Source organism: Syngnathus floridae, chromosome 1 (assembly GCF_059516105.1).
Source record: "Syngnathus floridae isolate MCC-2025c chromosome 1, RoL_Sflo_1.0, whole genome shotgun sequence".
Lineage (NCBI taxonomy): Eukaryota > Metazoa > Chordata > Actinopteri > Syngnathiformes > Syngnathidae > Syngnathus > Syngnathus floridae.
Genome location: NC_142413.1, coordinates 19,300,360 through 19,326,760, shown reverse-complemented (window position 1 = coordinate 19,326,760; position 26,401 = coordinate 19,300,360). Strand labels below are relative to the sequence as shown.

General features: G+C 40.1%; 1 protein-coding gene and 1 long non-coding RNA gene across 3 annotated transcripts in view; one reads left to right on the top strand and one right to left on the bottom strand.

The window, feature by feature from the left end:
- LOC148404451 (uncharacterized) overlaps nucleotides 1-26,328 on the top strand; it is a 41,026-nt gene extending 14,698 nt beyond the window's left edge. The window contains exons 3-4 of one of the 2 annotated variants that reach the window (XR_015859790.1): nucleotides 22,300-22,398; nucleotides 25,093-26,328. This is a non-coding gene — a long non-coding RNA (uncharacterized LOC148404451). Of the gene's footprint in view, nucleotides 1-22,299; nucleotides 22,469-25,092 lie in introns of both variants that reach the window. The other variant, XR_015859792.1, reaches the window with a different exon arrangement.
- On the bottom strand, nucleotides 18,647-21,226 carry adra2db (adrenergic, alpha-2D-, receptor b). Its single transcript, XM_088382707.1, has one exon. It carries the CDS (start codon nucleotides 20,866-20,868, stop codon nucleotides 19,597-19,599), a length of 1,272 nt encoding a protein of 423 aa, XP_088238833.1. The 5' UTR covers nucleotides 20,869-21,226; the 3' UTR covers nucleotides 18,647-19,596.
- Nucleotides 26,329-26,401: the final 73 nt, after the last annotated feature.

Here is a 26,401-nt window from a genome sequence, read left to right as displayed (position 1 = left end):
TATTCATGCTTCTTCCTTGTCATTGTTTGCTCATAGTGTGGTATTAGCGTGCATATTTTTAGTCTTGTGCGTCTATTGGGTCAAATGGTCACTTTTAGTGTGAGATATGACGCAAGGCCTAACACAAAACACGAAAGTGATAGTTAAGTTAGTTCTGCTTCTAAAAGCTGGCTATATTGTTGGAATGATCGGCTCATTAATTTGGAATGTATAATTAAGCTGCTAATTCACACCTTCTAAACAAAAAGTCCAAAATAGAGAACCCAAAATGTGTTGCACCATCGGAGTTGAGTGAGACTTTTTCCAAAAGTCACATCAGAAAATTCTGAATTTGTGCCATATTTCCTGGTTGTCCTTTGGCAGAATTTGCCATTTTGGGGGAGCGTGACGTGACAGTTGTGTTGCCAGACAAAAAAGTCACATTTTCTGTAAAATACAGTGCTTAACTTTTCAAATTGGCTTAACATCATCAACAGGATTTTTTAAAAGGAACAAAATGAACATTAGAAAATATTCTAACTGCTTCTAAAATTCATAATTCAACTACCAGTATGCATGAAGTTTTATTGAAAAGGCAAGGTCTGCAAAGATTAGATGAGATACGAATCAAAATGCTTGGTGCTAAAACCTAATAAAAATAATACGAGAGATTTTTATTTTTGGTGCAATAAAAACCTTTATTAACTTTCAAGGGAGACCGTGGATTACAATCATTTTGAACTTTTGTCTTGCATTGTCTAATATTGAATAAGAAAACGAGTCAGATGCATTGATTATTTATAACATTTTGAATTGGTGCCTTTTTTTACTGTACGTGATAAGAAAAATAACATCTTCATATGACTTCTGTGAGGTGTATAAAAGTGGTATGTACATTGAACACTGCCAAAGGAAAGGTTCGGACAAGTATTTTAGATTCCCTCCACGAATGAACTTGTGTGATTGCAAGATGCCGTGTCCCTGTGTCATTATGTGCACAAATAGACTATATCACAGGTCCTCTGTTAGAGCTCCAATCCTGCAATTTTGTTGGCTCGGTGAAAAGAGGCAATTTAAAAAATGGTCTGACTTGAAATTTCGCAAGAACTGGAAGATCCTTTCTTGTTCTGTGAAGGGATGCTCACTGTCTCATGTTATGAAGACCCCTATTAGGAATATCATTTTGGCAAGCAGAGACTACAGAAAGAAGAAACTGTCCATTAGATTGGCAATGTTGCCACTGTAAATTGAGTCAATAGTCAAGAGTTCATTCCTCTTTCGGAAATTGTCACGCGCTTGAGCTGATTAAGGGAAGGGTGTTAGATGAGGTGTGGCGAGGCAATGTCAAGAAAGTTCACAGTGCGTCGGGTGGTCATGGCTAAAATGACAAGGTGCAGACGGATAAGCGGAGGCGAGGATAGCTCTGTTCTGACAATGTTGGAACATCTCTGAGCTGCTCCTCGCAGCAGCAGTGGATGATGCTCCACAAGAATAGATCGAATAGATCAATGTCAGGATGAAGAGGTCGGCCTAATTTTTAGCCAAAAACACGAGGCTGCAGATTCAGAAAGCAGTGTTTTTGCATTCATAGTTTGTGTAAAAAGAAGTGCAAATACACACAGGAGAGTTGAGGAATGACAGAAAGCCTCTCCAATATCTCACTTGACACTTGCGACGATGAATACGAGTATTAGTTGAGAAAAGATAATGTGCATCATCATATCACAATTTTAGGTCGGCGGAGGATTATTGATGTTTGAATGGCAGTTCAATATCCCTCAAAGAATACAGCATAAATGTCAGTATCAATTCTGAAAAGAAAACTTTTTATGTTGGAAGACAAAAACTGACTGAAAATGCAAATGCATGTCTCAGTTTCATTCCTCATAGTGGCGAACAATAAAACATTCACAGCCACCTTTAGGGGAAAACAAATGAGTAATTCTGTTCATTTCACCATTGACTGTCTACTGCAGTGCCATCATCATCTCGATCATTATTAATCTCAGCCCATTTTTCTCCTAAAAGTTCTCCTCTCCCAGTTGAGTGCGTTCATCTGTCTCCGGCTTTCTCACAACTGCTGTCACTGCTGACGGCAGCTGCTGCGAGAAGCCCAGAGGGTGCTGACACTTTGCTTGGTCTTTTTTACTTGGGCTGAAACTTATTTAGACCAGCAATATTTTGGATCAGTGAGTGGGCGGTAGTCTGTAAAATATAATGTGATTGGGTGTGGTTTCAGTTAGTGTCAAGCTGTTCCAGACTGACATAAGTGTGCGTGTGCGTGTGTGTGTATACAAATACAATCAATGTGAAGCACCTTAAACTGTAGCCTCATCTCAGCGATAAGATTTTGAAATTGAATTTGGGCCATGGGGAAAAAAACGTAAGGAATTTCTATGCAGATGTCATTGTTAGGCATTATTGTCAAAGCCACCAGAGTATTGCATAATTCATAGGTAGTGTACATGCTCCCATTGCAGTAATAAGCCAATGTGACATGAAGGCGCACCTTCATCAGTAAAGAACAAGATGCAATGTAAAAGAAAGTCAGCTCACTGTAAAAAATAAAAAGCAGAGTGCTGCAGATGGTCAGAGAGGATCCACACTAAGCTACATCCTCAGAGTTCAATTCGAAAAAAAAAAACTTTGTCAGCACAGTCACCATGTTTGGATGCCATATTTTTATCTGTGTCTGCTGCGTTCGGCTTGCAATCTGTCAGCCACACATCATGGCTCAACAACTAGGAGCATGATTAAAAGAGCAGCAAGTATTTTGTTCTTCTCGTTTTCCAGAGCTACATTTACAAGTCTAATTACAATGTACAATAGTTTACATTTTAGCCATGGCGGAATAGAACACGCACCTGCGAAAGGAAAGTCAGAAGCAAAATTTAACAGTGGGCATGCTAAATGCCAGCAAAGCATCAAAAGTCTTAATTATTATCTTCCTGGCGACGAGGACAACCCCCGCCCCCTGAGCAAAGTTTTGTGGAAAGTGGTTTTGTTGTTTTATGTAATTGCTAAGTGTATGTGTACTACTTTACTGGTATTTCCCCAAAATGAATGCCATGAAAAAGTTACGTAGACTGCATATTTACACGTGAAAATTTATTAACCTAAAATTATTCAAAGTTGGCATCTTCAGCTCAAAGCAACGGTCCGCTTTAGTTGTTTCAAACGCTAGTGTTAAAACACTGAACAGTTTTGTTAAGTTAACTAAAAAAGACAGCCGTGTATTTTATTGTGTAATCAAGAATTGACTTAGAGAGTCTCATCTCACATGCCACTGCCACGTTTGGCTTATGAATTATACAATTGTATTTTATTATATGAAATGATATTGCAAATGTTTTTTTGTTTTTTTTCAAAGTTTATTGCTACTTCCGGTTGAATTTTAATACCAAACTAAAAATAAAACTACGACACAGCTTTGCACTAGAAAGCTAACCGACACTATCAAACAATTACAAACAGCGTTACAACTCACAATAGTTGTTTGAACACAAATGTTGGCGCTGCACATGTAGACAGACAATATAACAATACACACAGGCACGTAGTCTTCATCTGGTAAGAATAACTAATAATTTATGATTTGACTGGGGCTTGTCGAGGAGCTGAAATGTCTCCATGTGCAATATATTCTTATCATCCCCAAGTGAACAAGGCGTGCACACCAGATAGATAAGCACAATGTTAACTGATGTGATGAAAAACAAGTGGCAAAACCTGTTTCATTTCTTTTTTAAAACTCAAACCTTGCATGCAGCATGTCAACAGAGCCGCTTCAGAAGCGGCCGTCCTTCGTCCGTGATGGATTTTGGATGTTTTCTTCTAAATTTAATGGTGCGTAAATCATCTGCCAATGTGCAGATTGGCACATCTGGCAGCTGAATTGTTAATCACTGCAGCTACAGGCGTGAAATGGGTGAAATTACCTTGGTGACGATCATTAAATCGTAATTGCAGTAAGTCCAAATGCGAAGTATCACTAAAAACACATTACATGCACCAACGGCAAGGTTTGTAGGCCTTCGAGCGAAACAGAAAAAAATCAGAAATGCTTAATGCATCGGTGACTTAACCTAAAAAAATGTGAGCAATTTCAAAATGTTTTCCAGCAGAAGTACAGCCACATGTGGGTGTAATCCATCCTCCAGGCACCAGGGAAGTCTGCAAAGTGCTCATGTTGCTGGTGTGGCAAAAGGGATTTCATTTCGGTGGTTCAAAACTGTCACTCACGCTCTATGTCACAAACAAATTGTCAACCTCATTAAATCAAATCATGAAAGTTAATCTTATATGAAAGGCATCTTTTCATTGACCACTTGACTCCCTCCCCCATGTCCAGTTCAATCTTCTCCCCTTACTCACCATTGTTTACCTGTCCCAGTTTGTGTCACATTCCTGTCTCTCCGCTCTCCCGAGCCGACTGCGGTTTTCCATCTGCCCCCTCCCCCTGTGTCTCAAGACCCCCTATCCACCGTTGTATAAACTCACTTCCCAGTCTCAGTGGATTTGCAGCCAGCCACCTGTGTGGCATCGCACCTCCGTCCACTTCACGACAAGTTATCATCACTCACGTCTGTACCTCCTGCATGATGGCTTGTCGACATGCTTTCCTTCACGTTCACACAATGCGCCACCTTATAGAGCCATGTTCAAAGTGTGCAAGTCATGATATAAGGTACCATCCACACAATCTAAATCAAAAGCCTTATCAGTGCTAATATGAAGATGACAATGCTTTTATTATTATCATTATTATTATTATTCGTATTTATATTTATTATTTATCATTGTTTTATTATTTTCTTTATTATCGCGGTTGCGGTTTGCAGTGATCAAGAATGGTATTGCCTCAAATCTTTTTTATATGAATATAGATTAAACCCTTGCCTACTCACAATTAACCTAAAACTATTCATGTGTGTGTGCGTGTGTTACATGTAAGTCATATTTAATTCTGCACATGAACAATTCCTAAAGCTCCAGTATGCTGTTATCTTCATTAGTGGAGAACTACTTCTCTTCTGAAGCATCGACCCACAAAGAGAGTCCCAAGAGTCATTACACTGCATGTTTTATTTCAACCCCACACATTGCACGAGCTAGCAAAAACAACATTCTGCTTCACACTTGTGAGTGCTGTTAATTTCTATCAACATGAGCACCTGTCAGTTCCCACCCCGCAAAGACTTGAAAGCGTTTTGTCAGCCCACTGGCTTGCTTAAACACATTGTGTGCTATCAACCGATAATTTGAACAGCCCGTGAGCCCAACTCGACCATGATGGTGTGCATCACCAACAGGCTAGCCTCTGTCATAGAAGGAGAACATAATGCTCATTAAAAAATATGTATTCCATACATCACCAGAAGAATGTGTTGGTCCATTAGCCAGCCAACTGTCAGAAATGTGAAGGTTGATAATAGTGGTTTAGTACAACAACTATAATATATTGCGAGTTACATACAAAGATAAGACAATTTTGCGTGCATGGTTCTCCGTAATTATAGGAGCTGCCGTGAAATGGTGTTGAAGAGTACTGGTGAGAATTTTAGCATTCAGAAAAATTGGATGCTCCTTGTTAGATGAGTCAACTTTTCATGGCTTCATGTTTTACATGAATTTATCTAACATTTTGAAAGTGAAAGATAACATTATGGTTGTAGTATGCGAATAGCAGAAACAACACCAACTTAACAAAGTTCTCATGGCTGACTGATTAGCCCGACTTCCTCATACTTAAAATACTTAAAATATGAATATCCATCCATCCATCCATCCATCCATCCATCCATCCATCCATCCATCCATCCATCCATCCATCCATCCATCCATCCATCCATCCATTTTCTATACCGCTTAGTCCCCATGGAGGTCGCGGGTGTGCCGGAGCCTATCCCAGCCGTCATCGGGCAGTTGGCGGGGAACACCCTGAACCGGTTGCCAGCCAATCGCAGGGCACACAGAGACAAAATATGAATATATTATTATTAAATATGTGCGTTAAAATCCCAGCTCTGGACATCTTGTGTGAAGGTTTTGTTGCAACAGTATTTTTCACCCATGTAAACTATAATTCATTTGACTAGAGCACATGTGTCAAACTGAAGGTCCGGGGGCCGGATACGGGCCGCCACATCATTTTATGTGGCCCACAAAGACAAATTCGCATTGAATTCATGTCAATACAAAAATTCCAAATCGTTTTCACTTTTAAAAAACATCTTTTCTAAAATATTTGAACAGTTTTTACTAGTCTCTGATTTGAAAACTTGTTATTCATCAGTTTGTTTTGAAGCTTATACTGAATATAATATGAGGCTGCATGCATTTATTTAGGTTGAAAGTCATAATGACCCACTGAAGGACATCGATGCGACCTGCAACAAAAAATAGTTTGACATTCCTGGACTAGAGGAAAGAAGTACAACATGTTAACTGAATGCAAAAGAAAGGAAGTGAATGAAAATGTTAAGTTCATGTTGCACCTACTCAAGGTGACCTTATGAAAACAGATTCAATTTACAGGATTTGCTTGGATGGAATTTCGGTACAAAGAGGAAATCATGCTTATATAAAGAATGATTTTTTTTTATTGGACTGGTTTGAGTCTCTGAGACTCAAGCTTCATCACCCACGCTGGTTAGGACTGACATAGGTGATAAACTGTCTAAAAAATTTTTTTAATCATGCCTTGGATAGTATTTGGAGAATCCGAGCTATTCATTGGTTTATTTGGATTTGTGCACCAGCCTTTTAGATTTATTTATTCAAACATAAATCGTCCCCAATGAGGTTTATTTTGTAACTGCTCCATCCAGCCTCCACTGCACACAGTGCATTTTTTTATTCAGACAATGTCAATGCATTATCTTGTTATTTCTTGCGCACATCATACCAAGGAAAATGGAAATACAACTTTTCTGATGACTTATTGTTACTTTTCATGGAATTTTACCACAACCCCGGGTAATTTTTCTCTCCCTGAGATGTGTTTTCACCCCAAATGATTGCAAAGGGCAAGATGATTAATCATAGAATCTGTGCCCTAATAAACCCATTGTTTGTGTCAGTTTGAATTATATTATTGACACTACATGTTGAGGACATGTACTGTAAAATAGGTTTTCTCGAACATTTATATGGTATGGTTTGGGCCTTAAAAAAAATCACTGAGAAAATAGTTTCAGTTGGAATATTTGGGCAGCAAGACATGAAAAATAGTCCTTTAGGATCAGTTAATGGTTATGTGAGTCTTGAGACGGTACTTTTACACATGTCATAGAAATGATTAACAGCATTTCCCACTGATCTCTGTATGAGAGCCTGAAAATTAATTCAGCTGGGAGGGATACACATGTACCAAATACCAGCCCAATGATTAGACAAAGCTAGGCGATATTTAAGCATTGAGATGGAGGCAAAGATACAGACGACAGTGGTCCCAGGCCATATAACCCTCTCGATGTTTTAGTCTTGCCTGGGATCCTACAGGTATTGCAAAAAAGTCACTTTCAGACCTATAACTTTGCTTGAATATTTTCTGTTGTCGTCATGAAGTTCATCCCATTTTTTTGAAAATGCACAGCCCCTGCTGATGTGGAGCAATGACTGCAAGGTCAAGCTTTGGGGATCAGAAGAAGGAAACTCACAATTATTCTCAGGCTCTAAGCATGGCTGCTTGGAGGATTGTGTCAACATTGGCAGTGGTTCAGTGGCAGTTTGCGATCTCATAGGTCAATCATTTACTTTGTTCTGACAGGCATGCTTTTAGTCGTACAGGATGAAACACGTCACATAACACTTGATGATGATGCTAAATGGAAGTTTGAAATGTTTGATGCGCATGTTGGAAGGGTGTCAGGCCTCATTCGGTCACTAAGCTGGAGGGAAACCCTTTCCACCCTCCCGTGTCTTCCTCCGCTTCCTGTCAAAACATTTGGTTCATCTTCATTTCTTTAACATGCAGTCTTCAAATGATATGGGCAATTCCAATAGCGCAGATGGCATGTTTTAGGATTTTTAGGATGTTTAGCATTTACACAGCCCATTTTTGCACTATCCACAAAGTTAACACGAGATAAAATTGTAGACATATGATTACCTGTTGTCTTCCATTGATGCCTTTCTGACACAAAAAAGAAAAAGAAAACAAAAGACTGAGGCACTTTGCCTTTTAACCACTGGAAGGAGGAAAGATTCATTGCCGTGTAGGAAAGTGGGGCACATGTCTCTTCTTGCAGCTCAGTACAATATGGATAAATCAACAATGAGTGGACATCAATTATATAAGATGAAAAATGGAAGGGCTGTGATAATCCCATTCCGCACATTCAACATAGCTTCAGAGTTAATGGCGAGTCCACCCATTTTCTATGCCACTTATTCTGTGTAGACTTGCTGCAATTTGTCCTACACTCTGCTTGGTCCAAAGTAACATAAATTGAATGAAGTCAAGATTTTGATCCAACATGGGTTTAATAAAACGGATGAGTTGAAGTGGCCAAGAAATTGGTTACCAGGTCATCCGTTTCTCTGTTTGAAAATAATACACCACTGCTGACTTGGTGAATAAACATTTTACAATATTAAAAATGTTGCATGTGTAGCTAATAAAGTAAGAATGTTAAGAGTTTTTTAAATTTGCTTCTCTAAGGGAATATGTGACTTTCTTTGGAGGTCAACAGGTATCTCGGAACATATTGCCTTTGACCCGAGAGACTCCACACCACTCAAAATATTGCAGCCTTAATATAAGAGATGCTGCACACGTTTTCCATCATTTAAATTTGATCCTATTTTTCGTGACCTGTGTAAGGTGGGCAAATCCTGTATCTTGTTGGATTATGATAGTTTGAGAGCTGATGATAATACGTTAGAGATAGACTTTATTACGGGTGGCATACTTTTCTAAAATGGGAAGCTAGAAATTGAAGAATGGCTACTGATCCCTGCATGGATCTGAATACGTGTTCTCATTTTGCATTCTGATAAAAAATGACATATCATACAGTAGACCGTCCTGAGGTATGATACACCTACAAAATCTAATCTTAAAACAGGAACTGTACTGAGAACTATTATTTGACAGCAACAGTAATTCTTAATGTGGATTGACAGTTCATTGAAAATATTTTATTAGTGTGGTTGTACTTGCCACTGTGCTTGTAGCTCAATGTCACCTTGAATAGGCTCCAGCTCACCTATGGCAATGAACAGGAAAGGTCATGTTGAAAATGGATGGGTGGATGAATGATTGGCTGCAGCTTGCACTGGTACAGAACTACACCGCTTCCAATGGTTTGCCCACACCCCGTTAAACTTTGTGTCATCATCAAGGGGAGAAAATATGGCACGACGGTTATCCAGAACTGGACATTCATCCAGACACAAAAATTGCTCAGGAAGCCTCACTGAAGTCATTGCAGGAATTTCTGACATGTACTGGCTGTTAAGTCCACATAACAAGGTGTCCCGCCTTCTTTACGATGGGATGCAATGACAAGATGGGGCTCTCGTCTTACAGAGGAAAAAAAATACATATTTCAAATCCCCCAAACACACATGGGAAATTGTGTTATGGTCTCACAAAAACAAAGTTGAACTTTTGGGTGCTTGTTCGAATGTGTGCACACAGGCTCCAAAATGTGTCCCCTTTATTCCAACGCTGCAGTCGCCTGATTTCCTGTGGCGGCTTAAACTCGTGCAAAGGTTGTTTGTGCTCGACTGGGCTTGTTTGGACATAGCAGAGGCCCATTTAGACTAATGACACAATGGCTCTTCTACTCCTGAAACACAGCTTCCTGGAATTGACGTGTGTGGCTTCTCCACCGGTCCTGTTAGGAAAAAGCAAAAATTGAAAAAGCAATTACCCAGTCACGTGTAACTCCATGTGTGGTAGAAGACAACAACCGCAACAGCAGCTGGCTTTCAGAGGGCAGTTTCTTTGTGCTGCTCTCACCTTGAAACCTTTTTCACAATTGCCTTCACCTGGCGAGACTGTTGATAAACTTTGACCCTACTGTTGGATCCAAACAATCGCAGTGGTCATCTCTGACCTTAAGCAGAGATTTGTTTGTAAGATCCAAATTAAGATTTCCTCTCAGCATCCCTCACCAGGAAGTGTTTCAGCTCCGTCCGCATGGTCTGTTGCTCTCATTAGCCTTGAGAAGATTCCACAAGGTGAAAGGTCACCTAAGCTTTCTTTGTTCCTCTAGCGATCTTTTTTTTTTTTTTTTGTAGACTGGAATAAATAGATTATGAGACCTTTATAAGAAAGGCTTGTTTTTTATGTGAACAAACCAAAATAGGAAAGGATCGTGAGGTTAGGGTTAATCCTGTTTTGGAGTGACAGGAACCAGGAGCCTGACCCAGCTGACTTTTCGAGTGGTACTGTTCATCAAAAAATCACAGGGCAGATTTATGGAGAATCTAGGACAAGGGTCTTCAATTCTGGTTCTCGAGATCTGGTGTCCTGCAGATTTTACACTGGAAGACAACAGAATCAAATCAGCCGAATGGTTTCCCAGTTTCCGCAGACCTTGCTGATCATTTCAATCGGGTGTGTTGTAGCAGCGAGACATAAAACATGCAGCACACCGGACCTCGAGGATCAGGTTTGAAGACCCCTGGTCTAGGATAAATCTAATGATGAAATATTGCAATGGTACAAAGATGTATTATGGCCAAACTGAAATAACAACAAAATAAGATTAAGCTGCAGCTGAAGGGGGATTTCACAGTTTTAAAACCACTAGCAAGATTAGAATGTAGGCCCACTTGACCCCCCCCCCTTCCTCGAGTCTCTCAAATTATGCCCCTCGTCGATAAATGACAGTGCTAGCAATATTAAGCAAGCAGCAGCATTATAAACAAGCTAACATTGGCCACAACCGTTCAGGTTGTGAGCATGAAATGTTAATATTACCTCATGTAGGCTATTGCACGACTTCACACGCCATGGAAGGCAATTGAAAAATAGTAATAGAACCACTTCAACTGTGTTGACTTTAGGGAATCCTCCTATTTCAACTTAAGAATAAATTGAAGAATCATACTGCTTGTGTCAGACTGTTGTGTTTACGTTTGCATGGGAAACTTGCTTTGCTCTAAGTTTCTTGAGCCGCGATAACTTTTTCCTCATGTTTATTTTCAAGACATTTCTATTTTCTACCTATTGCTTTATTTTACATTTCCTAGTGGCCCCACTACTCCTCTGCAAGGCAGATGGCGCAAGTTAACAAATGACGTGACTCTTAATACCAGATTGAAAGTGCAAAAAACACGAGCACTAATTAAAAAAAAACATTGCACTTTATTGTTGTTGCTTCATTCCGTAACAGCTTGTTGATGGGAAAGATAATTGAGTTTGAAAGAAAGTTCCATTGAGGGACTTACATGTCTCTGTGGTCATCAGAATCAAAATTACATGTCAGTATTTGCGTAAACGTTTTTACTTGAGGGAAAACTGGCATCCTTTGAAGGAGATGACCTCACTCTCTAGAGAAATTAAATCCATTTTACATGTGCACAGTTACATTAATTTGTCGATGAATGTAACTACCAGGCATTTATTTGTGAAAGAAAATAGAGGAGGATTGTTATTTTCACTCGTACAATAATCACCAGTTTGTCTTTTTAATGTTGGTTCCCCCACTATGCCACAGTAGGGGAACATTTTCTTCTCTGAATTGCCTCGCCTTTTGAAATAAAACTTGCATTGACAAATATGACTCATAAGAGCAATGCTTTCTCCTTATCCTCACTTGTACTTATAAAGTGTTTGAGAATAAAAACTGAGGTGCACATCTTGAGACGATAGAACTCGGCTTCACAACGCCCACACGGGCATTGACTTACTAGAGATTTTTTTTAAAATCTGACAAAACGGCCCTCATATGCGGTGATTATCTTTGGCGTGGTGCCAGTAGCAGTAGGAGACATTCTTAAGAAGATATAAATAGTAGTATGTTATACACACACACACACACACACACACGCACACACACGCACACACGCGCACATTCAACTTCATATCTGGCCGGTCAGCTTTTCCTTTCCACACTTTTCCCAGACAACACCTCTTCACCTTCTTCAGAATGACACTTGCCTACTGCCGTATAATAAGTGCAATAACATTATCCATGTGTTTTCCTTGTTCGGTTAAGCTCTGTTCAGGCATGAATCACACGGGTATGATATCTCATGCGTTGTTTGTTTACTCATGATTCAGATGACTGAGGCATGATAATGGCTCGGGCCAGCGCTTGACTCAGTGATAGATATTCTTATTGAATCACACTCATTTGCAACTAGATGGAAAGACAGCTCTGGCAGCCATAGTTGTTTTTTTAAGATTTTTATGATTATTGTTCCTGCTATTTCTTAGAATCTTGCACAATGAAAAAGCTATATCAGAATTCAGCCAGTCAAAACATAATAAAGCTCATTGACTGTCAGACTTGAACAATGCTGAAAGCGATCTTGACGATTAGGTTTTGTTAGGGTTTATTTTTTACATGTAGGGAGTATTTGTCGAGTGCAAGATAAAAACAAATCTTACTGGTATTGAGTTGTTAAGTAAACTACATTTGTCAAAAGACTATTTGACCTTCCTTCTGCTGGCCTGATGAACAGCAATACTGAAATACATTTAAAACTTGAAAGTGTAATACAATAATAGTACTGTAATTTTCGGACTATAAGTGGCGTTTTTTTTCGTAGTTTGGATGGGGGGGCAACTTACACTCAGGAGCGACTTATATATATGTTTTTTTTCACAAATTCTTACTTGATCATTAACACATCACTTACTTACAAGTATAGTTGACCACTTCACATGTTATTTTTAGTATAGTTGATCACTTCACATGCTTTTATATCTTTATCTTGAACATATTCAAAACATGAAAAATAGAGGGAAAAAATCAAATAAAGCAATTGACACTTTAAAGCGCCATATCCAAGTCCACTGTCTGCTGTATGCACACTTGCTCCATTTTTGCTCCTCTTTTATTTATTATGTTATTTGTTTATTTATTATTTATTCATCACTCTTATTTATTCATTGTTTGTGCCTTCTTGTTTTTATTTTTTTGTGTTGTTTACTTGTATGCATATTGTGTACTATGTCTTGTCACCGTGGGATAGTGGGAACGTAATTTCGATCTCTTCGTGTGTCTTGACATATAAAGAAATTGACAATAAAGCAGACTTTGACTTTGATGAAACAACCAAATAAACAAAAAAAAAACTACAGCTGAAAAAAAAAACTGTTATTTTCAGACGAAACTGGATGAGGGCGCTCTAAGTTTCACCGTTGGCCATGACTCATCAACTGGGAAGGGCTTAACAAAAATGGCACAAAAAGAAACTCATATTCTGCAGGTTACAAACTTCAAGTTGTAAAATATGCAACCGAAAACAGTAATCGAGCAGCAGAAAGAAAGTTTGGAGAACCGTGATGTAGCAAGGGATTACTGTAATTTGAATTTCAAGTTACGTCAGTGGCGCGGCGCGGCCCTGCGCGGCCCCGCCCGGCGCGGCGCGGCCCGGCACGGCGATTGTTTACATAAAGAACAAAGATTCAATCACAGGATGACAAAGGGCCCCACGTACTACCGGCATCAGTTGCGGCTTTGTTTGAAAGTGACACGGAGGACAAAGAGTTTGAAGGATTTAATGATTAGGAGTGACGCGGAAGGTTTGGAATTTTTTTTTTATTTTTGTTATAGTTATTTAATACATATTTTATTTCGTGTAGCAACTTCTATATATTTTTATCGTTACAGTTCATAGTTGTTGGCTCGTTGAACTCTTGTTTTGTTAAATAAAGGGCCGTTTACCAAACCCATGTCTTCCCTTGTACTTTGTTAACGCTACAATATATTTATATACTACATCTGTGGATTAAAAGGAGTTGCAACTGACCCACGAGGCTGACGTCAGCTGCTCACGCGCGGCGTTGTTGACATAAAGGATGACAAATTTGATCGATGGATTTAATGATTTGGAGTGACACAAATGGTTTGATAATATTGTTGTTTATGTGATAGTTATTTAAAATATAGTTTATATATCGTTGTATGGGCCTGTGGAATAATTTGAACTGCGGCGCGGAACACGGCATTGTTGACAAAGGACGATCGATGGATTTAATGAATTGGAGTGACACAGATGATTTTATAAACGTGTTATTTATGTAATAGTTTTTTTAAATAACTCTGAATGTTACGTCAAGCTCGTTCTCATTTCCTCGTTTGTGTTTGTCACGTCAGCATACCGTATCGTTTAGCCTGTTGTTGCTCGTTCATGTCTGTTCTTGGTGTTGGATTTTGTCGGATAAATTGCCCCCCAAAATGCAACTTTTACTCTGGAGCGACTTATATATGTTTTTTTTTCACTTTTTTGGGCATTTTATGGCTGGTGCGACTTGTACTCCGGAGCAACTTATAGTCCGAAAATTACGGTAATTGACAAAGATGAAAACAAAAGCCGTTTTCAACATAATTATAATTATTTTTTGCTAGTTTTATAAATGTGAGATGAAGTTTCAGTCAATGTTTGTGTATTAAAAGGAATATTTGCTTTTATTTTATTTCGTCATCAAAAAATATTTTTTAAATTTGTTAGTTCTCATTATCTATAATAACCTTGGTTGTGCAGGCGTATTAAATGTTTTAGCTAGCATAATATTATTGATGTCAAGTGTCAAGTGAGTCCTCTTCAGTACATCATTTGAATCCTTGAAGTTGATGAACATCCTCCATCAATCACTTTGCTATACGACTCGCCTTGTGCAATATTTAACAGAGCCGGAATCTGTTTAGGCTGGCATTGGTCTAAGTCAGGGGTGTCCAAACCTTTTGCAAAGCGGCCAGATTTGGTTAGATGAAAATGTATGGTGGCCGACCATTCGCACCGATATTCATCGAACCCTTATCATTTTAAATGAACTTGTACTTAAGATGTAACTATATCCTTCCCTGTCTGCAGATAGGTTGATATTGCAAATGAGAATCTGTTGTCAATTGCACTACCAAAAAAGTTAGACTAAAATAATAATAAATTAAATACAAATGGACAATTTTATGAAAGTCGAATGACTTTTTTATTAGATGTATCAAGTTTGTTTTATTATTGTTGTATGAATAAGAAGGGTGATATTGGTGTTTGTGACTGCAGTAAACAGGGCAGGTTGCATCATGGCAGATTTTTTTATCCAAATTAAATCATTCTCCACTTTCTCTTTTTTATTTCAACTTCATACGCAACAAATTACTTCATAATCACAAAATAATAATCCATAGTCTTTTTGTTGTTTGCGATCACTGTGAGTGGACGGTAGTAGTAGTGTGTAGAGCAGTGGTTCTTAACCTGGGTTTGATCAAACCCTAGGGGTTCAGTGAGTCGGTCTCAGGGGTTCGGCAGAGCCTCCACTGTGGAGGTCTGAACATGCCTGATTTATCGTGTAAATTTGTGATGACACGTATCTGAACTGGTCTCGCAAAGGCAACAGCAGAAGTCACACTGATTTGCAAGTGTGTACATAATTTGTTGTGAGTTTATGCATTGTGTTGTTTTGTTCTTTGAGCAAGGTGATGTTCATGCACGGCTCATTTTGTGCACCAGTAAAAAACATCGATGTCTTGAATTTGAAAAAAATGTATTTTATTTTTCACTAAAGAGTGGTTCAGTGAATGCGCATATGAAACTAGTGGGGTTTGGTACCTCCAACAAGGTTAAGAACCACTGGTGTAGAGTTCGTACGAAGCAGACTTGCCTTTCCCTGTGCTGCGTCACTTGCAGCATCTCTGATTTTAGTCTTGCAGGGTCTCTGATTTAGCCTTAGTCCTTGGTGTGTGGACGTTTGAATGAGGACGTGTCTGTGTCACTGATTATCCTGTAAACAGACACATATGCGCGCGTGAACTAGGAAGGGACGGAGGAAACATGCTTGCAACCGATCATGAGCGGGTCAGTTTAAATTTAGATGCGGGCCACATTTGGCCCGCGGGCCGGACTTTGGACACGGCTGGTCTAAGTGGAAGGCTGTCATTCCTTCCCACATTAGTGGGTAAGTGTCTGTGACTGCTCGCCCTCTGGCCCGCAACTTTATCAGTCAGTACTTTTCTTATTTGAACTGATAAATTATCTGGGCTTACAAAATCATACATGTTAGGTTAATTCAATACAAGGTGATGTAAATACGTGATGGAATTTATGACATTTTGAAGTTCAGAAAGGCAACTTGAAAATGTCATAAATGTAGCCATGTATCTGGTCTTATTCCTCAAGAATACCTGGCATGTGGCATAAGAAAGCACTCTCACTTACTGCCTTACTTGCTGTTCTTCATTGTATTGTTTTATATTGATTCTCCAGAAGTGTTTTTAATCCAAATATTTACTGTAATTATGACATTTTGTGGTTCTGAACAGCGTGCGCGGAATTGTGGCGCAGTGAAGGAATACTTTGTCATGCGACACAAGAAGGCACGCTCAATTCCCACCATACTGACTGTTCTTAAATTTATTGTTTTATATTGATAGTCTGTCTACATTTGTTTTTATTACAAATATTTACAGTAATTATGGCATTGTGTGGTCAGGAATGGTGTGCAGTGATGGACTCATTCTCACTTAGATCCAAATTTAGGGTTACTCGGATGTTTCCACTGTAGAAATGGAAACTGAGGATTCCTTTTAAGTATACGGCAGTGGTGTCAAACTACAGCCCGGGGCCATTTGCGGCCTACCTACCATTTTTAACGGCCCATGGCATATACTTGAAATAACGTCTGACATGGCCTGGAACGATTTTTACAAAATACTGTAGGGATGTGGACTGTGTTAAGTGTGGCTGTCAAAAAAAGGCACGACGCGCCAATCACTACAGCTATTGATGAAGCTTTTATGGCTGCATAGACAAATTTACAGATCAAATAATCTCAGAATATCTGTGAAGAATAAAGATAAGACAGTTTCAAAAAACAAATAAGGCTTCCTCCACGTTATGCTTTGTGTCAAGGTCCAATTTGTGAACATATCACGTTAATTCTCCTCAAGTATGGTCAGTTCAGTAAAGATTGCTTTTGGTTTTGTTCTGAATGCGGAGATGGGCTTCAGCTGCTGCTCACAGGAGCGGATGCATTCTAGTGAGATTCATAGCCGTAGGCTACACAAAAACTTGAGAAAAAAATAAAAATGTCCTAACTTATTTGCATTAAGCTTTTAACAGAAAGCCTTGAAGTCACAATTTTTCAAAATAACATTATAAAAGCAATGTGCAGTTGCTTGATTGCGTGATTGATTGGTTTTAACGTGTTTTGATTAAATAAAAAAACAAAATTGAATTCGGTCTTTCCTTCCTTCTTTTTTTCTGTATGCGACCCCGAGGTTTGAACATCCCGAGTATACGGTACTCTGAATTATCCATTAGTGTGATGTACATGCCAATGATTATTTGTGTAAAGGTTCCCTGCAGGCAGATGACCAATCCAAGGTGTGCCTCTCATCCGAAATGACCTGTGATAGGATTCAGCACAACAGTGACTCTAACAAGCAGTGTACAAAATAAGTAACCGCTGAATACTTCTACGCTGATGATGAGGAATAGCCAATAAAATAGCACATTTTTTTAAAGCGCCCAGTGAATCCCACAATCGCCAGACAGCATAACCCAGATTTGATTTTACATAAGCCTGTTTGTGTTTGAGAAAAGCGATGTCACGTGGTTTGAATGTTTGCACACATAATATGCGTGTATTCACATGACGTGCAGACTTATCCGGTAGTGTTTGCACATCTATGCTTCAGCCATTGTTGTACTAGAATGAAGTGATGCAATGAGCTCTCAGAGACCAAAAAATGTTGTCATACATACCCAAAAGGCCACAAGTTTAGGCACACCTCCACAAAAAAAGAAATTCAATACCAAAACTGTATAAAAAAAATCTGCCTTTTGCTAGTCTAGCATAGTCCAAAAAAAATATTATTGAAGATATTAGAAAGACACCTCGGTATGGTGCACTGCAGTTTTGCACAGCTACCTTGGTTCCTTGAGAAATGAGTAACTCAAGTTTCGAGACATGAACCACCTTTCAAAATTTTGAGGTATGAGCCATCATTCGGGAGAATTATTTTTTAAATGCAAGGGCACACTAGAGATACCAGCACTTGAGGCCACAAACTACAGAACTCATTTCACGATAAGCAGCACTTTTTTTTTGTAAAATAAGACGCTTAAAGCTGTTTCTTACCACTCCCAGTTGAAGTTTACTGTCAAACTAAACATAAAACTGAGCGAATTGTGCATTTTAAACAATTAAACAACTGCCTTAAGAAAGGCCTCGCTAGCTTAATCCTAGCCATTAAAATGCTAATGATGAGCATTTATTGTCACAGTTTTAGAACCCTTTAAGGAACAAATATTTAAAATATAATTCGCACTTGCATATAACAATATTATTTACCCTTTGTGAAAAAACAGCCCAATATCATTGCAGCTTATTATCTCATGAGAATAGTTGGTGTGTGAATACAGACGGACCTGTATGGCTGGAGTATACAAGCCCCCTCATGAATCAAGACAGAAACACAAAAAGGGGCATCACAGTGAGTTGAATTGAAGCATTAAATCATGATACACAAACTGTAAATACTTTTATATTCTATTTATTTATGTTACTAAGCCATGTTTTTATAAAGTACAATACTATAGAAGGCATTAACAAAAACACATATTCCAAATACTTGTTGTAAATTGGGGGAGGCTTAATAAATTGAAAGCATTTGTATTCATGTCAGTGAGGAAAGATGATTTTAGATACAGGTGTTTTGAGTGATGAGCATGGTCATGTCACAAATTGAACTTGTATTTCAAGGCACTACTGTACAAGCCATAACACACATGTCAGCATTATTATCTTTCCAATTCCATAAATATGGACACAGCTTTTGTAGTTTCTAAAATAATATCACCATGCAGTTTGCAAGTGGAATCCTGCATGTCGTGTTTCAAATTCGATCTTGAATTCAGAAAAATGTTTGTCAAAATACATGAAGACATTGATGATAATAATAATAATAATAAACATCATCATCATGATCATCTTCATCATAGTTTTGTTTGTTTGATTTTCTGATTTGTGTAGCATCATTGAAGGGCCCCAAGGACGCTGTGCCTTTTCTGGGTTTGATTTGCATGCTTCCTCTCCAAGCAGCTCCACTCACTGAACTCTTCCCTTCCTTTTTTTGTTTTTGTTGTTGCTGCAAAAACTTGAATCTTCTGATTTTTGTTAAATATTTGCAGATAGTCACCAAGAGAAGCATCTCTGAGCTATTTTTTTTATACTGATGGATGGACCACGCACATTCCAGATAGTTATTCTTTTTTTTTTTTCTCCTGGTATTGCTCAACGTTTTACATCTTCATGAAACTTGTGATTTTTTTTTACAACACTCATTTTTCCAGAAGTCACTTCAGAATTGTGCAGAGGGGAAATAATCAGCTCCAGGCTGAGTCATTTTAATCTGCCTACATTCCTTCCTCGCGCTTGCAAAAGAGACCTGGGAAAGCAGCTTTGCCACCCCGAAAGCCTTCCTGTGTTTATGTGCGCTTAGGAGACGGCCAAATTATTTTTTTGAAGGCTTTTCTAAAATCCCTGTTGAAAATTGTGTAAATTATGGGGTTGACAGAGCTGTTGCAGTAGCCAATCCAAAAGAAAAGGTTGAAAAGTGTGTCAGGGATATAGCAGCTGTCCCTGCAGATAGCGTGTAGGCTGTAGGTGAAAAAGAAGGGGAACCAGCAGAGTACAAACACCCCCATTACCACGGCCAGGACGAACGTGAAGCGCTTCTCCCGCATCTGGGCCACTTTGGTCTTGTTGACAGCGGCAGCGTGTTGGCGCCCGACCGCGACGTGTTTTTGCTCCGAATAGAGCTGTGACGCACGGGACGAAGCCCAGGAAACACGGCAGTTCTGTGACGAGCAGCTGTCCGAAACCTCCACTTTCCCTCTTCTGGTGAAGTGGTGACTGCGGAGTTTGGTATCAGACGGAGAGCAGCTCTCCTCCAGGTCGATGTCGTCGAGCTCGCCTTGTCTCTGCGGATGGCTGCCCGAACTTTGGCTGCTGGGACTCTCCATCTCGAAGCGGTCGTTACGGACGAAGCAGGTTTCTGATTGTGAGGGCTGCCTCTCCAGTCCGTTTTTGGCCACGAACACTGTGGAGGAGCGTTGCTTGGCCACCTTGTAGATCTTGCAGTAGACCAAAATCATGATGAGACCGGGCGCAAAAAAGGACACCACGCAGGAGGAGAGGATGTACCACGTCTCGTCGTTGATGAGACACTCCCGCTCGTCATGCTTGGTCATGAGGAGAGGAGGAAAGGAGATGACCGCCGAGACCAACCACACCATCCCAATCATCGATTTAATGCGCTTTGGGGTCCTCTTCAAGTTGTAGCTCACCGCCTTGGTGACGGACCAGTAGCGATCCAAACTAATGGCGCACAGGTGCACGATGGAGGAGGTGCAGAATAGCACGTCCAGCGCCAGGTAAAATGCGCACCAAGTGCTTCCAAAGTACCAGTAGCCCATCACCTCGTTTACCAGCGAGAAGGGGATGACCAGGGTGGCCACCAGGATGTCCGCCGAGGCCAAAGAGACCAGGAAGAGGTTTTGAGGGGCGCGGAGAGCCCTGCTCGTCAGCACCGCCACGATCACCAAAACATTTCCCACGATCGTCACGGAGATGATCACGGCGACTACCAAGATGATGAGCGCGGCAGCCGGCACCGTGTGGGGCCACTCGAGCGGCTCGTCCGTGCTGTTAACATCCTTGGAGACATTTTCGAGCACGTTCAGCTCACTTGAATCCATCGCGGCTCAAATTTGTCCCGGTGCGTCATGTTTGTGCGTGAGCTTTCCGCTTCTCGTCCCAAACGGCCGAGACGTGGAGTCGAAGCGCGCGTAATGCTCTCGAAATCCGTAGTAACCTACGAAAAAATCACTACTGCAGGAGCGTAACTCTAAGCCACCACTACAACTCCCCCCAAAAGTCCCGATGCAACGAAATAGTTCCGAATGCATCGTAAAGCCGAGACAAAGCTTGTCACACGTCGTTCAAGATCCGTGCGTAATGCTGCCTCCGCGTTGAGGTGCCAAGCGTCTCGACGCACGCTGCTCGTGCTTGCATGCCCATACAGGAGGGAGGTGACATCACTCCGAGGACCAGCCCGTTTTCTACACTTCAAAAGAGGAGAGGGAGAGAGGCAGAAAACGATTTTGGGGGAGAGAAAACTATAGAGAGAGGCTGTTTGGACAGCTGGTTTGAGATTTATTCCAAACAGGAAGCATTTTCCCTACAAGGATGCCCTTGGGCTTGCTGTGTTTGATTTCATACACTTTCATTTTTTCACCCTGACTTTTATCCACTGATTTGCAAAGTGTAGTGGAGTAGAAAGAACAGCCCTGGACTGCTAAACAAGATACAGACACGCTCAATGTTATGAAATCATCTCTGTTTTTAATGAGTATTTTTACTAAATGCGCTTGCTGCTCAAAGGCGAGTGAAACGTCCCCTCTGAGACAAACTGGCTTGTGTCATCCTAATCAGACCATGAAAAAAAATCTGTCACTAAATAACTGCCATTGTCCCATCGTTATTAAGACAATGCAGGTATTTTACATCAGAAAACCCACCAAATAAAGATGTCATTAAAAGGTCAACGGAAATGATAAATGCCACAATGTACGGAGAAAACAAACACAGGCACGGGGAGAACATGGAAAATCCACACGGGGGGGGGCAGAGGTGGAATCGCACCTGCACCCTCCGAACTGTGAGGCGGACGTGTCCATGCTTTCGAAAAGGCTTACTTTTGTGGCATTCAATGGCTTTTCATTGCCAACGATGACGGCCCGTATTACTGACATCTCATATTTACCCATATGTGTAATTTAGTGTAAATTGTGCCTCCCCAGCTTTACCCCTAGAACACTACTGTTAGCTGAGGGAGCCCTGGTTATGAAACATGCATGCAATGGTGTTGACATATGGCCGGGGGATAGTTAGTGTGCAGCAGTGATACAAAAAGACATGCATGCACACTCAAAGCACACCCAAAACAGACTACCATGGCAAATATCAATGGCGATCTATGACATTTAATTCTGCATTTCTTAAAAAGTAATCAGTATGGTGATGTAAAAGTTTGCAATGGGAGCTATTGAGGTCTTAGTGCTTCAAATGGTGTTTTTGACTTGCATTTTAGAAGTATTGCACTATTTTTTTTCCTCTCTCGCACACAGCTTGGCATGACCACGAGACTGTGGCGAGTGTCTTCAGGGTGACTGTCACCATGTATCAGGGCTGTGAAGACATCTGCTGGAGGACATACCTGCTGCATGGTAACGGAGCGACCTCAGCAAAGTCCCAACACACGCGCGCTGCACATTGCATGACTCTCCCACCCACAGGGTAAAAAAGATACAATCGGAATTATTACAAATGAGCAAGCCTTGTTATACAACCCATGATGGACTATGTAATTACGTATACGTCCTCTATTTGACTGTTTGAAAAATTATTTTAACATAAAATGGGTATTAAACACATTTATGAATATGTTCCTTGGCACAGAGCAGAGAGGGCAACAATTTGTTAACCGAGTTATAATTAAACAAAATATATGACGTTGATATATTACCATCTGCAGTTGAACCTGAATGCACTTTTTATTCTCTGTCACGCACAATTCAATATTTCAAATGCTTGCTTTCAGGCTGTGACCAAATGTGGTCAAAAGAAACAAAAGGAGTCATCTTGTGGGGGGGGGGGGGGGTTCCTCAGAAAATAATGTGCAGACTTGCTCAAAACCAGCACAAAAAGTCTGCAAAACATGCTCATTCATAACTTTGAAAGTTCCATGTGCATGATTGATGATGTAACACAGTAATATCTTTGAAGCTGCAAGTGGCTGCACATATTTTATATTCCTTAGTGCCCGTCGTTGCTTTCATGAAACGAAAGACTATCATAATTAAGAACTTTGCACAGTTCTCCATATAAGAGGCAGGGCATGCTTGCTTCAAACTGCTTTATTCACATGTAAAGTGTCTTAAGAAAACGTTGCTTGTGATTTGGTGCTATTAACAATAATGATGGATTGAATTAAATTCATACTTTACTGTATAACAATACCTTAAAATCGGAAAGAGCCTCGGAAAGAATTCACTATATTTAATATTTTAATTATCTTAAATTTAGCGGACTATATAAATATAAGGCAAATAATACTTGGAAGGCCAAATTGATGTGCAATTCTTGTTTGTCTTGTTTGTGAGATTGTCAAAAACACCTCCAATTATTTGCAATCCACCCTGGTGAAAACACACACGCACACACGCACACACGCACACACGCACACACGCACACACGCACACACGCACACACGCACACACGCACACACGCACACACGCACACGCACACCCACACACACACACACACACACACACGCACACGCACACACACACACGCACACACACACACACACACACACACACACATCTCAATACATTCATTAGACTTCAATGGACATAGTGTCCATATTTATTCAACAACCTTTCTACAAGTAGGTAATTCATTCCGATTGATGCTGTTCAGCATTGATTATTAACACCCTAATAAACACCAAAGTTCACTGAAATCCGCCAATGGTTTGAAACTCGACAAAGGGATTCAAATTCTTTTGAGAACAGACATCTCGAAAGAATTGAGGGCTGCATTCACACACAGCCGCCTCAATCCTCTTACCTGTGTGTTTTTTTTTTCTCTCTAAGGAGGGTGTTTCAGCTGAATGTGCTCAGAACCCAGTGTAGTTATGTAATGTTCCAGAAATAAATGGCCTTAGGTGCAGTGTAAAAAACTCATCTGAGGCTGCAGGTGCTTTGTAAAAGTAATCATTCCTTCTGGGGTTTCAGCCGACTGAAATTCAACCGTGACCCCGTTTTATTTACATGATTCGTGACTGCGACCTCGGCTATGGTCGATGTGTTGGAGCAGATAGCGAGTGGGAGAGGACTTATGAGTCGGTGCGAGTGTGTCACTGCCTCACAATGATTCAAGTTTTTTCCCCCCAGTTATCTTTCCACATCTTGCAGCCATTCGTCTCGTGTTGCCTCCGCTGTCTTTCGGCCTGACAGGTTAGGGATAAATACATGACTGCTGACCTTTTGTTTTGTTCCAAACAAACAAGATTTCCCCTCTGCTTTTCCACATAGCTTTGGACTGAAACACATTGGAAGGTCAGAGTGTAACCAGATTAATGAAGCATTGAAGGTCACACTTGTCAGCACTAAATAAAGTTTTCTCTTTAAATTATAAACACCCGAGTAGATTTATCTTCCGTACCTAATTATCGCACTCACATATTGGTCTGTGGCATTTATTTATTCAACTGCAGGAAGTACCAGGTGATGATTTACAGGGGGTGTCACTTTCAGAAGAGGCTTTTATTTACAATTTTTAGTGGGGTGGAGCTTGATTACCTGATGTCCTGTGGCAGGGGGTTTGGTAAATTGGGCTGGGGGGGTAGTAGATAAAAAAAATGGCTTCGAGTTGATTAATGGCACTTCCACTTAGGTTTACTTTAAATCCAAACCTAAACCAAAGCAAATTCTACATTGCATATTGCGTAATAATCATATCACTTTGCTTTGAAGTCCGATGCTAACACATGGGCTTATAAAAAGCATCTTTCTATGTGGTGGTCTCAAAATGCTTTAAAAACATATATTTGACCATAAACGATACAGCAACACATGTAGACAGATAAACCTATAAGCATACGTACATTTTTATAGCCTTTATAGCGACTTGCAGCTTGCTGAGTTACTAACACGAATTCTGGAAAGTTCTGTTCATTTTTTCCCTTTTTTTTACGGTATACTCCTCCCTCAGTGGCCAAACTGTTTCATTATTTATGTTTTATTTAATTACATTATTGCTCTCGTATCCTGTTTATTAAGAAGAGTATTTCAATTGTTATTTTTGTTGTTATTTGGATAGTCTTAAAGACCTTTGTGGTTGTTTTCTTCCTTTAGCTGACTTCTCTGCTGATCTACCAGCAACTGAACAGCAGTCTACACGAGCTTGGCTGGAAGTGGACCCTGTTGGCTTTCGCCCACAGTTGGTGTACCCCGACAAACACTAAGAAACGGTTAATTACCTTTGCATTGATTTGACAGTAGCGTACTGCGAGAATGCCGTTGATGACACATGCCAAGCCTACTCGGTCCCAGTCAGCGGAGTGAGTCATCGGGTCGTGATCCACACCCATTCCTTTAGAAGTTCTATAACTGGCAAGCTTTGTCAGTCAGATGCTGGTGATAACTGGTGATAACCGTCATCAACCAAAAGAGTGGGGGACGCAACTATTCAGTGACTGAAGCAGGCAGGCGTAGGTTAAAAGCTTGTGACTGTGACATGGATGTAAGCAGAACACAAAAAGACAGAAAAGGGAAGTCCAACCCCTAACGACCACATATTTATTTGTGGGTGTTGCATATCCCAATAAGAGTCCGTTAAAAATGAGTTACAGCCAACATATGATATGTGTATCTTAAATGAGGTGGAAATTGTTGACATTTTCAAGAATAAGTAAGAGCTGAAAAGCACTGGTCTGACTGTAGTAAGTTGCAGCGGCCACAAATAACCTGTTAAAAGAGGATTAACCCCACCCGGACCATTGTTGTTGAAAATGACCCAGAACATTAATTGAAGTTCTTTTGTCCTGGGATTTGGCCTCTCAAACTATTTTAATCCCCAAAAATAACAAAATAGAAATATACTGGGTGCAGGAATGTAGACCGCAGCGATTGGGCCTCTTGCGTTAGTTTGTTCATATCCATCAATAAAAATGGGTGCAGTGAGTGGAAAATTTGGTGAACTGTTACAGGCATTTGAAGTGCTGCCAACTTAAAATGATTGTTCTATCTGTGCTATTTGCTTGTATGCTCGGTGCTCTTTGGCCAATTGAAACATAGTAGCTATCCCATCTCTAACAATGTCAAATCAGTCTGTTGGACAATCTTGTTATTCTTTTTCTTGATGCAATGGGCTTTATAAAACTATCTACGGTAAGAAATTCTGTTTGTGAGTTTTCCCTCTGGACCTTTGCATTATTTTTAGAAGATACAAAGGGTTGATCCCATGGGTAACATTTCTTTCTTTCTTTTTCTTCACTTACGACAGTCACTGTGTATCCAGAATGCTGACTCCCGCCACTACTTTTTTTGTATCATGAAAGAGTTTTTCCAAATAAATTCTCTTTACATCCTCTCACAGGGTCATTACTTTATACTGACTACAAATTCACAAGCACTACAACACAACATTTTCTCTCCGAAGAGA

What these genes read in the sequence shown, in the direction of transcription:
- adra2db (XM_088382707.1), bottom strand. Translation starts at nt 20,868, where the DNA reads ATGGATTCAAGTGAGCTGAACGTGCTCGAAAATGTCTCCAAGGATGTT.